The following is an 11,344-nucleotide window of genomic DNA, read 5'->3' on the forward strand; positions in this document are numbered from 1 at the left end:
ATCCTCCGCATGACGTTCGCAGGCGACACAGCTCCGGGAGAGGTCAAATTTGGGAGGTAATGAAGGTGTTCTTCTTCAACCATGATATCCAACCTTGATGGCGTCCGCGAATAAAGACTGCCCTACTTGTGCGATACCCACTTTATCATTGAAACTACACACTCCTTGGTTTCGGACCCAAGTGTTGATATCCTCATCAGTCTTTTCCCGTCTGCCGGGAGGTACGTTCATACACTGGAATCGTGACCGGAGGGCCTTTCATGCGAGAGGCTCTTCCAGTCATGATCATACGTCACAGCGTCACCGAGGATGGCATACCAGAACACAAAGGAAACCAATACACCATCATTGCTTTCAATTTCGGGCTGAAAGCAATCTCGCCATCAACGGCTCCGATCAGTATGGACCAAGCCTTCAGCACTACCCGATGAGTTGACCCTGAGTGATGGTCACAGGCAGTGGGAGAAGCGCACGGTGCACCTCAAGATCTTGCTCACCGGCTGGAAGGGATGTTGATCATCACTCATCTCTGAGCTTGAGCAATGCTCGCCGCATTTCGTCACTTCGACAAGCGTTGAACATATTGTCCGTCACCCCGATGCCACCTGCTCTTCGCAAAAGTAGACCCAGTACTTCTTCGTCTGGAAAATGGAAACTTTCTACCAAGCGGCAAATGAATCCTTCGGAGACGACTCTATCCGTGGCACGTGTTAGAAGGTGCCTGAGGTTATTTCGGCCAACCCTGTAGTCAAGTCGTGCCGCCACCATCAGATCGTCATCGCTAATCCGCAGGCTCTTGGCTGTGTTGGCGAGGGTTTCTACAATCGTCTCCTCAGTGTCAAGTGTTCTCGACGTGGATTGAGCATTCAAGGCCATTGTCAACGGTGTCTGGTTTTTAGAATCCAGAGCTGTGGCATCAGCGCCGTATTCCAAAAGCCTGCGCGCACATGCAACGTGTCCATTTGCACAAGCCAGATGTAATGGGGTGGCATATTCCGAGTGCGTCTGGTTGGTTTGGGGGTCGTGTTCGAGAAGCAGTGCGATGATGTCGGGGTGGCCCCCTTGTACGGCGGCGAATATGGCCTCTCTGAAAAAACCACCAGCTTCATTGATCTTGGCTCCATTTCTTATTAGCACCTGTACCATGGATTTATTCCCAATGAAACAGGCAGGATGCAAAGGGGGACCAAATGGCCGTCCGCTATTGCCGAGTGCTGCTCCATGGTCAACAAGAAGTCGCACGATCCTTTCGCAGCGCAGTATGGATGGGATCTCTTCAGAGTCCACAGCCATGGGATCATGTGGGAAACCCATGAATGGGAACCAATCAGGGTTATCAGGGTAAAGGCCCATTAGGGTTGCTGGTCGAGGCAGTTCGTGGACCATATCAGAACTTTTTGATGATATCATGAGCAGATCGGGTTTTGCGCAAATTTCCAGTGCCAATTCTAGTGGTGTTCCGTTTCTTGAATGATGGCAATCGGGGTGTGCTCCACGCGAGAGTAAAAGCGAGACTACACTGGGATGAAGATTTGTGGCTGCAATCTGCAATGGATAGTCACCGTTCTTGTCCGGCTGATCGAAGTTGATGTGCTCTATCTTCGCCAGCTTTGTGCATGATAATGTTGATCCTTCCGCGCAAATACGGGAAATGTCTTTCCTTGTCGGTAGTGCGTAGTCAAGCAGGAAAGAAACGACGGTCTCGCTAATCCTTGGAATTGCCATAGCATTGGTCACAACAGCTTCAGGATCTTCGCCATCGTAGACTCTCTCAATCAACGCCTCGAGCATCTCAAGACGGCCATTTTTGCAAGCCTGATTAAAAGCCAACGATGATACCGGCGACCCAGCTGTGACAAGCTCCCTGGCAACCTCGATGTTGCGATTTTCGACAGCCGCACATAAAGCCTTCTCGTCATCCATTTTGGCTCCAGCTGATAGCAAAATCACCACGGCTCCAACGTCGCCTTTGGCTGCTGCGAGACAGAGAGGTTTTGGCACTTGCTCGACATCCAACTCCACGTTCGCCCCGTGAGCGAGCAGCAATCTGATCACATTCAAGTGACCTTCTGAAACAGCTGCATGGATTGGGCTTGCTTCTCCGTGTATCAAGTATGAATAACCTTGTCGTTTCGGCGCACATATGTTGACTGGTGCCCCAGAGTCAAGCAGCTCTTTGGTTATCTCCCAAAATCCAAATTTTGCAGCCAATACTAGAGGGGCCAATGACTCGGGCTTGCCATGAACCAAGCTTTTTTCTTTTCCGAGTAGCGCCTTAACGATTCCTAGTTTCCCGGATGAGACACCTAGCTGTAAGGGGGATTCGTCACGGGTGTTGTCTTGGTTCGGAACTTGAAGTTTCAGATCGGCGCCGTGGCTCAGCAGTATCTGCACGACACCTTCGTGACCACCTGCAAGAGCAGCTTGCAATGCTGTATGCCAGCGTCCTCCAATAAGATTCACTTGGGCGCCGCTGTCCAAGAGATTTTGAACTACACGCGCGTGGCCGAAGCGAGATGCGCCTTCCAGCGCTGTACCGTAATAGCCATCTACAGCATTGACGTCCGAACCACGAGAGAGCAGGATATCAACGAATGGACGGTTGTCAAGGACCGCAGCCATCTGCAGGACTAGAGACCATCCTTGGTTGGTTGTTGCTGCGTGGGGCATTCTGGACAAGAGGTCGAACAGAACGGCACCGGAACCCTCTTTGAAGACATATTCTAGAGAGGGTGCTTCTAAGAAATAGCCATCGGCGTGGCTGAAGTCGTTGCGGTTAGGGGCTTGAACGCCGCGTAAGAAGGGGCCGTCATGGCTGGCGACACGGGCTTGATAGTCAAGAATGTAAGGAAACTTCTTATTGTAGATTCCAACCTGAAAATAGCACAATGCTTGCTCCAGCAGATTCGTTTCGGTTAGGTGCTCTTTTGGAATGGTTGCACCTGCTGCAAAAAGCGTCTCGACAATGGGTGCTGCAGAAAGCTCGCGTCCAGCTGCTGCGAAAAGAGCAGTATCGCGACCACACCGCGATACGTTGACATTAGCACCCGCGGATATAAAGCCCTCTACGACATGCAAAGGACACCATTTAGCAGCGGAGTGTATTGGATACATATCCTGACCGCCTAAGTCGTTGGGGTTTGCACCGTTTTGAAGAAGGAACATCAGGACCTCGGCTGTCCCGGCTTGGCCTGTGCGTCGTCCTTGATCTGACTCTGGTGAATCCAAGGCAGGATTTGTGTACCGCTCGATGGGAGAAGGACTGAATCTTGCAAAGCCTCGCAGTGCCGCTTGAAGCGGAGATATTTTTGGCGACTCAACTAAAACACACCCATTTGCTTGTGTGTTGATAGAGTCTGGGATCTCACTAGTTTCGATATTTGACTTCCGAGAACTTGCCTCCGTATCAGGTGCATATTTGTTGATATCGGCCTGCAACTCTTCAACCAGATAACGGACAACCTGAAGATGTCCCTTCTCGCTCGAGATTGTAAGAGAACTAATGACAGTAGCGTCCATGAGTTTGCAACGAGTTGAACAATAAGAATTGATGGAAACCATTATGTCTTTGAAGCCATGGGCCGCTGCTACCACAAAAGCATCCTGGATTGAGATTTCAAGATAGCTTTTAGGGACGGCAGATTCGTGGATAATCCGTACGGACAGGACCTGTCCGTTCAATACGCCGGCACGAAAGCCTGCATTAAATCCTTCTTCCGACAGTGCTTTGTAGTGTTTTGACCCGATTATGGCACCGAGAAGCGCATCATCACCGTGTCTGCACGCACTTTCAAAGTCCGAGATCAGTTTTTCTCTGTCGACTCTGCGGCCACGGTATTTGATGGCAGCCGGTTGTGATTGATTTCTCAGTTCCTCTGCCTCAGACATAGATAGAGCGCTTGTCGCCATGGCGAAAGCCAATTCCACGACTCGAGGTTGCGATGAGCGACGTCCTCGTCGAGAACCAGCTTGATATAACCCAAGGCTTGACGTTGTGATACAGAGTCCAGTATCGTCTTGATGACATCGAGATGACACCTCGAAGCAGCAATAGTCAGTGCCTCAACGGTTTCTAAATCGGAGATATCAAGTCTCTTCTTTTGGTCCAAGAGTAGCTTGACAGCGTCACCATGACCAGCTGAAGCAGCGGTCCAGAGCGGGTGATTTCCGCCCACCAGTACATGCGAGCAAGACGTTTCTTCGGCGGTTGATGCATTCTTCGTCCCTTGGCGAAGGCTCATAGATCCACCTGTCGCTACATCATAGATGGTATGAAGGTCGAACAACGGCCTTTCCCCATTGGCGCTTCGGGATTCCTCTCCAGATAAATTTGGAGCCCGTCCAGGGGATGCATCCCTTAAGATTGTCTTGTATGGCGGGGGAGGTGGCGGAGGAGGTGTGCTGAAATTCATGGGTGAAGGAAGTGGGAGGCGGGACATATATCCTTTTTGTAACATCAGCATCAAAATATTTTGATGCCCTCCCTCTGCCGCCGCACCAAAGGCATCTCTCGAATAACCCTCAATATGGACACCCGCACCGATACTAAGGAGAAACTCCACAGTCTTCTCTTGGCCGTGATATGCTGCTGCTTGGAGGGCTGTTCCAAAATAACCTGTCCGTTGGTCGATGTCGGCGCCTTCGTCAATGAGAAGCTTTACTATCGAGGTGTGACCTTTTGATGCTGCAGCTTGTAGTGCATCCCCAAACTCGCCACAGGCGTTGACGTTCGCGCCTCTGTTCACGAGCAACCGGACGAGGGATTCAGAGTTGAGAAGAGAGGCTGTTCTTAACGGCGTCCCTAAGAAACCTTCGGCTTCGATGCTCGCGCCTTGTTCCAGGACGAATTCCACCATGTCTCGATGCGTGTATAGAGTTGCCAGGCAAACAGAATCGGGGGGAAGGATGTCTTTACTGTTGACCTGCGTGTCCAGGAACTGACGGAGGACGTTGAGCTCGCCGCCCTCTATCGCTTTCCTTATCTTCTTACTCAGCTTGTCGGTCTTGCCCTGGTACTTGCTCAGTGCCACAAACCGCGAGCTTTGCAGTCGTTCGATAACACGTATAAACCCTGAGCGAGCAGCCCCCTCCAAAGCTCTTTCGCAGTCCTCTTCGGTTGTGACCACACCGTCATGCTCGATGAGACGAAGTGCCACTCCTTCTTGACTGCCTAGGAAAGCTGCTTGTAGGGCATCTTCGTATATGCCACCGGAAGCAACGTCCACTTCCAGTCCCAGGAGAGTCTCGACCACTCCCAAGTGCCCCTTGAAGCAGGCCGCGTGTAGAGGACTACCGTGTTTCCCGGCAAACGCAATGTTGATGTCGGCCCCGCGGTCCACAAGCATGGAGACAGACCTTTCGTGGCCTGCACCAGCAGCAAGATAAACCGGAGTCTGCCCGTGCTCGTTCCGCTCGTTCACGTCAATCCCATCCTCTCTCTTCAAGACTATACCAAGTAAACTGTCCAGTCCAAAGAGGCTGACGGTAAACAGAGACCCAATACTACTACTGGGGATTGAGTCCAGGTCGGGTTTCATGACGTGATCTCTTGCAAGACTTGACCCGATTTTCCGTATCATTCGAAGCCACAAATCGAAGGACAATGTGGTATCAAAATCCTCGTCAAACATGAATGCTGTTACTCTTTGGAGGCTGGGTTCATTGTCATTCGCGTCTCCAGCCATCTTTGTGTGAACGGGCCAGTACATGGCTGCATAGACACCAAAGTCATGGCAAGGTGACTCGAATATCTCTGTTGGCGGCAGACCCCGGGCCGCAGTCTCAATGCAAGCTGAAGCAAGAAGACGATGTGCTGCTTCGGGCGCGAATGGCTCCTGGCCGACCAGGAATTCACGTACTGATTGATGCACGAAACAAATGGCGTGGCGTTTGGTATCCAGAAGGACCAAATTCGCGCACATGTTCGTGATTTGCGACAACTGGAGTTCCGATCCCTGTTCAGCCGAGGATAATGCAGCCAGAAGAGCAGTGGGTTTCAGTGGTTCTCTCATATAGAGAACCCAGGAAAAGACCCTGACAGCAACCTCTCGTGACCTGGTGCCATTGTTGAAGATAAAGTCCAACGTCTCTTGATATAGCTGCTGTAAGGTTTCCGGAAGTTTTGTTTGCAGCGTTGCAATGACATCGTCCTTGTGGTTTCCGCGGCAAAAACGATCAACTTGCAGCTTCACCCAAAGGAACCTAAGTAATAATTAGCTAAGCCGTTCGAGGGGCATGGATGGAGGAGCCTCACATCTCTCCAGCGCCGTCAATGAGTGTTCGAATCAATAAAATTCGTAAGTCAGGTGGCACATCCCCGCCCAGGAGCAACCGATTCGCAACCGCGGTGTCGACCAGCTGGTTAACGAATACGCCCATATCTTGCGCCGTTTTTTCGCTGGTGATCCGGATCTGCTCGTTCGGCTCAATGGCTATAATCGTCCGGCCATTGCTTCTGCTTGTGATAAGAACCTTGACGACATTGTCCGCTTTCGCTAGTATCTCCTCCAATGCAGCAATGAGGCCATGGCGCTCAATTTCCTCGATGCTATCGATGGCATCAATCATGATGGCCAGGTCTTGCTGTTCGGCCAGTTCCAGAATAAGCTGTACACACCCCCGAGTCCTCAATTTGGGAATGTCAAGCTTGTTTACACTTGATCTGGCTTCCTGGCGCTTGAATTCAGCAACGATGCAGGTCGAAACGTTTTCCGGATTCACCCTTTCGATAGCAAGTTGACCAAGGATGGTCCTCATTACATCATCGCACGAAAGATGCGCGTTGTCAACATCGGGATCTCCACAGTAAAAGTATGCCAAAGAGGCAGTTGACACACCATTGCCTAGATCAGACAGCCAGGAATCTACTACCAAAGAAAAAAGTGTAGATTTTCCCGAACCTATGATCCCATGAAGTAACAACAGAGAAGGTGAGCTTGACGACTGCCATTCGGTATATCCGTGGTGGGAAAGCAGCCACTCCCCTGCTCCTGGCGGTCGGGAGTCTGAGACAAAATGATGGCATTTGCGGTAGGGCTGTGCAGAGATCCATTCCGTGATTTTGTTGTGCTTCTTTTCAGAAACGGACATGGCAGCAGAAACAACGGCATTGTTAGACTGACCAATAACCACGTTCTTGATGATGCGTAATGTGCCTGAGTCCAGCAGTCCAGCAAGTTTCTGTGCCTCCTCATCCTGGGACTGGATTTTGCGTATTTGATTGGGGCTTGCCACACGAAAGAAGCTCTTAAGGGACCGGGCTGTCTTGTATTAGCCCCTATTCAGAAATCGAGGAATATTACACTTACTTGCAGAAGTCTCCTGAAACAAACTCATTGCTCGAGCTAGGTAACATAAAACTTCGCCGTAGAGACGTGCTAGAGTACTCTCCAACATAAGCTCAATCTCCGACTTGGCATCTTGCAAGTAGAGACCCTCGAACTCTCGGTAGCGCGTGATGATGTGGGCAATGACCTCCACTGCCGCATGAGGTCAGCTTGTGTGTACCGTCGACTTTCATCACCCCTATCGCATGTTACGTACAGTCGCTCACCAGGGCCCCGAATACCTCGACATCTGACACAACTGTCCGTAGAAGGAACCGGAAGGCGGCCCAAGGCAATGCGGCATGAACAGGATCAAATTGCACGGCGACATCTCCCACTGACTGGAAGGTCTTGATCCACCCGGCAATCTTCTCCAGAACGTGTCGCACGATGACCGTATCCCCGTTGGGCTTCTTGAATTTCCATCTCTTGCGTTCAGAGACCGCTCTTTGGGCTTCGACCTCGGTTAGCACAGCAGCCTATATCCTCTCGTTAGTTCTACTTGCTGATAGCGTAGCATATTATGGAATCATGGATCCTACAAGAATATCTCGTTTATGGGTTGTAGATGCAATCAGCCCATTGCGGAGATTGGCGTCCAACGAGTTGAAGGCTTTGTCCCAAAGACTCGGTGTCGTGGTTGACGAGTGTGAAGACGATGCCATTTGCTGCTTTCGGCTTGATGCCCCAGAATGGAGACTATGATCCGATTGATTCTGGGGTTAAGGTGGGAGACATCGGCCAGGCCTGGGAAAGGAATCGAACTAAAAGCAATGCCAAGATGATGACAACACCACCCTTGAGTTACATGCCAGCTGGTGGGGGCTTCAAACGGTACACTACTGGTGGCGGACAGCTCGGTGTAACGTAAGCTGACTGGTTACCCAAAAACTGATGTAGGATTACCCTTCGCATCCTCCACCTTGGAGCCTGGCCAGCATTTCGTTCAAAGTGTAGACACCAAAATGTTTCGGTGTCGGTCAATCGGTGTCGATCAAGACAGAAACTAGCTCCGGAATACGAGCGTGTGATACCTGTGATACCTGTGATACCTGTGATACCTGTGATACCTGTGATACCTGTGATACCTGTGATGGCTTGCAGGACTTGTAGCCCCCATCCAAGCCTTTGTCAGACCCAATCTCGGCCGTAACCGGTCAGCCGCAGTGTTACAAGTAAAACAACCGAGTAAAAGAATTTCTGTCAGCCCACCACCGTCATGTGGTTGCTTTGCCAATCAATTTGATTAATATACAGCCAAAAGGTCGACCAAACACATCAACTCTTCTGTCAACCAACCGTCGGTCCGGTGGTTGACTGGTTGATTGATTTGCGACACTGTTCGGCCGTAAACACTCTGGCGGGTGTTCTTATAAAGTCAAAGATATATAGCTTCAAATGATAGTAGTCCAAGACCAACCTTCCTCTATATATTCCCCGCGATTGAGTATCAAGCCAGTTTTGGTTGATCGCAAAGGATGTCGCAATTCTGAAAAGAATGAAAAAGAAACCCCATCTGATGAATGCTCGGTCGCCCAATGCAGCTCCAGTAAATCTGTGGAGATCTTGGCGTGAGCCTAGTCAAAGAAAGCCTTGGCACTCCAGCTATTCATCATGTCCGTCACCCCTTCCGACAAGGTTCGAAAAAGGTTCCTGCTGGCCTGGCCCATACATGAAGCAAGGAATACTGGCCACAGACTGTATTCCAACTCATGGCCATAACCAAGTCTAAAAATAGGCCGGCTGAGCAGGTGTTTGTTACCGCCCCTTTACTGACTATAGCCAATGTCTCTCCAACCCCGACAATTTGACCCCAACGATCCGACGCCTTTAGATTGGGCCCGCGTGTGGGTTTTGTATTGTGCAGACCTTGATAACGGCCAAGTCCGGAGCATAAAGCTCGAACTTCCAACTTCTCCTAGCCGACAATCCTCCGTTTTTCTTTCCCAAAGTATACCCCTTTCCAACGTACTGGGAGTCTCAGTCCCAATCAAGCCCCAATCTCCATAATTGCACACTATTTAACATTGAATCACCGGGTACAATGCCGGACGCAGCACAGAATGGATCTCATTCCGGGCCCAATGATGGGTTTTCTGAGTATTTAGCCCGGAACCGAGCCAGTGCACCGTCACTGAATGGCGTCAAGGACTCCGACTTCCTAGCCATCGGGCTCGGGGGCACAAACATGCTCGCCATGTTGTGGACCATCGCGTCGGGGCGGCGGGCCGTGGGCGTCGAAGTCCGTGGAGACCCGTTCCTCGGCATCCACTGGAACATCCGCGTGGACCTATACCATCAGCTGGGCCTCATCGACCAGATGATGCTCGAGCGCTACGGCGAGGCGAACTTGCCCAAGAAGATGGATGGCTCGCTCTTCCGTCTGGCGGACACGTTCTACCACGTTTCCACCAAGGCGCGGGACGTCATTGCGGACGCCATCATCGACGGCCTGGACGACCAGCACCACCTCACCGGCCGCATCCTGCACATCGAGTTCATCGACGACCGCTGGAAGGATGGTAAACCCCGGCGAACCATTACGGTCACGGAGCCGCCCCCGATTCCGAAACGCCCAGACCCTTCCCTGATTCGGACAGATATGCAGGCCATTCTGGACGGCCCCTCGACATGGTAAGCTGCGGCAAACTCTATCCAGCTCCTTCTCCGACGCTATCTGGAGAAGTTGGAAGAGATCGACATGAAGTCGGGCGAGCCTCCACGGGTACGCTTGTTCACCAAACACCGCGTCATCCAAGATGACAGCGGCTTCTCCACTTCTCCGTGCGGCCGAACTCAGGTGCGCATTGAAGAGGTATTTGAGATCATCGGGTTCAACAACAAAGTCGACCGCATCCGCACGCCAGGCAGCGAAGCGATCGACATCGGAGTCCCTGAGCTCTTCAGCATTTCCACTGGCATCAACTGCCAAGATGCCGAGAGGCTCGGGTTCCGACAGCACGATGTGAAAGTGGACCACCATGACGGCCAGGGTCCCAAGGTCGCACAAGCCGACTACATCGCCGCGCAAATCGAAGTCCTAGTCCACGGCCGACTCCGCCGCCGGATCGCATCCGAGTTCGACCAGCACGGGAACGAGTACTGGGTCCGCTCCATCGCCGTCGGCCACGAAAACGACCCGGAAGTCTGCTGGCTCCTAGTCGAAGTCCCCGAGTTCGAGACCTTCTGCCCCGTTGAGAAGGGCGTCCTCCCACCCGACACCTGCCCCGAGTCCCAGGCGTACTTCTCCGCCTACCAGTCCCTGCTGTACGATTACTACATCGAGAAGGCCGCCCTGATCCTCGAGATGTCCGTCGCAGACCTGCGCCGCGCCTCGGTCCTGTACGGCCCCAAGCCCTTCAGCCTGGTGGAGCGCACCGGCGACGACGCCCGGGTGGCCGCCAACGGCGTCGTGACCGGGGACTCGCTCGCCAACGGCCACTTCCTGCACAGCGCGGGCGCCATGTGCGGCATGATCGGGCACGCGTACCGCTTCCTCGAGTACTGGCGGGCGCGGGACGCCGACGGCCACGACCCCGAGACGGCGATCCGCGTCTTGGCGGACCGGGTGAAGCGCGACAGTGACGCGCTGCTGGCCGTCAGCGCCAAGGAGTTCAGCCAGGTCGTGCCCTCCAACTTTGGGGCGGAGCGCGGGGAGAGGGTCGCGGCGGCCAGCGGGCTCGGGCGCGAGACGCGGCGCGGCGGGGCGGTCGTCGCGGAGGCGGGGGGTAGGAGGGCGAGGTGGGCGCAGGCGCCGCTGAATCCGACGGATTGGCGGAGGCCGTTTATTCGGAATGGGCGGGTTTGGACTGGGGAGCTGCCGCGGATTGGGAAGACGCATCCTGTGGTGCGATGTAGGGCGAAGCTGTAGAGGAAGAATTAGCTACAAGGATATCTCTGGTATGATGGGAATGCCTAGACGGATTTCTTTACCATGGGGCGCGTAATGTATGACGGCTTATGAAGGGCACAGCGGCAGATTCACTTACACTTACTGTAGCTCATGTACCGTGCCAAGG

At 52.7% G+C, this 11,344-nt stretch overlaps 3 protein-coding genes across 3 annotated transcripts; all 3 read right to left on the reverse strand.

Moving 5' to 3' along the window:
• Positions 1–519: 519 nt before the first annotated feature.
• On the reverse strand, positions 520–7,990 carry PG985_011043 (uncharacterized protein; the record flags this gene model as incomplete). Its single annotated transcript, XM_066830810.1, has 7 exons — positions 520–3,985; positions 4,039–6,201; positions 6,254–6,842; positions 6,900–7,259; positions 7,308–7,478; positions 7,543–7,804; positions 7,868–7,990. 7 exons carry the CDS (start codon positions 7,988–7,990, stop codon positions 520–522), a joined length of 7,134 nt encoding a protein of 2,377 aa, XP_066681492.1.
• Positions 7,991–9,615: 1,625 nt separating this feature from the next.
• PG985_011044 (uncharacterized protein) lies at positions 9,616–10,308 on the reverse strand (the record flags this gene model as incomplete). Its single annotated transcript, XM_066830811.1, has 1 exon — positions 9,616–10,308. One exon carries the CDS (start codon positions 10,306–10,308, stop codon positions 9,616–9,618), a length of 693 nt encoding a protein of 230 aa, XP_066681493.1.
• Positions 10,309–10,482: 174 nt separating this feature from the next.
• PG985_011045 (uncharacterized protein) lies at positions 10,483–11,166 on the reverse strand (the record flags this gene model as incomplete). Its single annotated transcript, XM_066830812.1, has 1 exon — positions 10,483–11,166. The coding sequence occupies one exon, from the start codon at positions 11,164–11,166 to the stop codon at positions 10,483–10,485; it is 684 nt and encodes a 227-aa protein (XP_066681494.1).
• Positions 11,167–11,344: the final 178 nt, after the last annotated feature.

Source organism: Apiospora marii (genome assembly GCF_038362585.1).
Source record: "Apiospora marii strain CBS 49790 chromosome Unknown utg000007l_segment0_segment0, whole genome shotgun sequence".
Lineage (NCBI taxonomy): Eukaryota > Fungi > Ascomycota > Sordariomycetes > Amphisphaeriales > Apiosporaceae > Apiospora > Apiospora marii.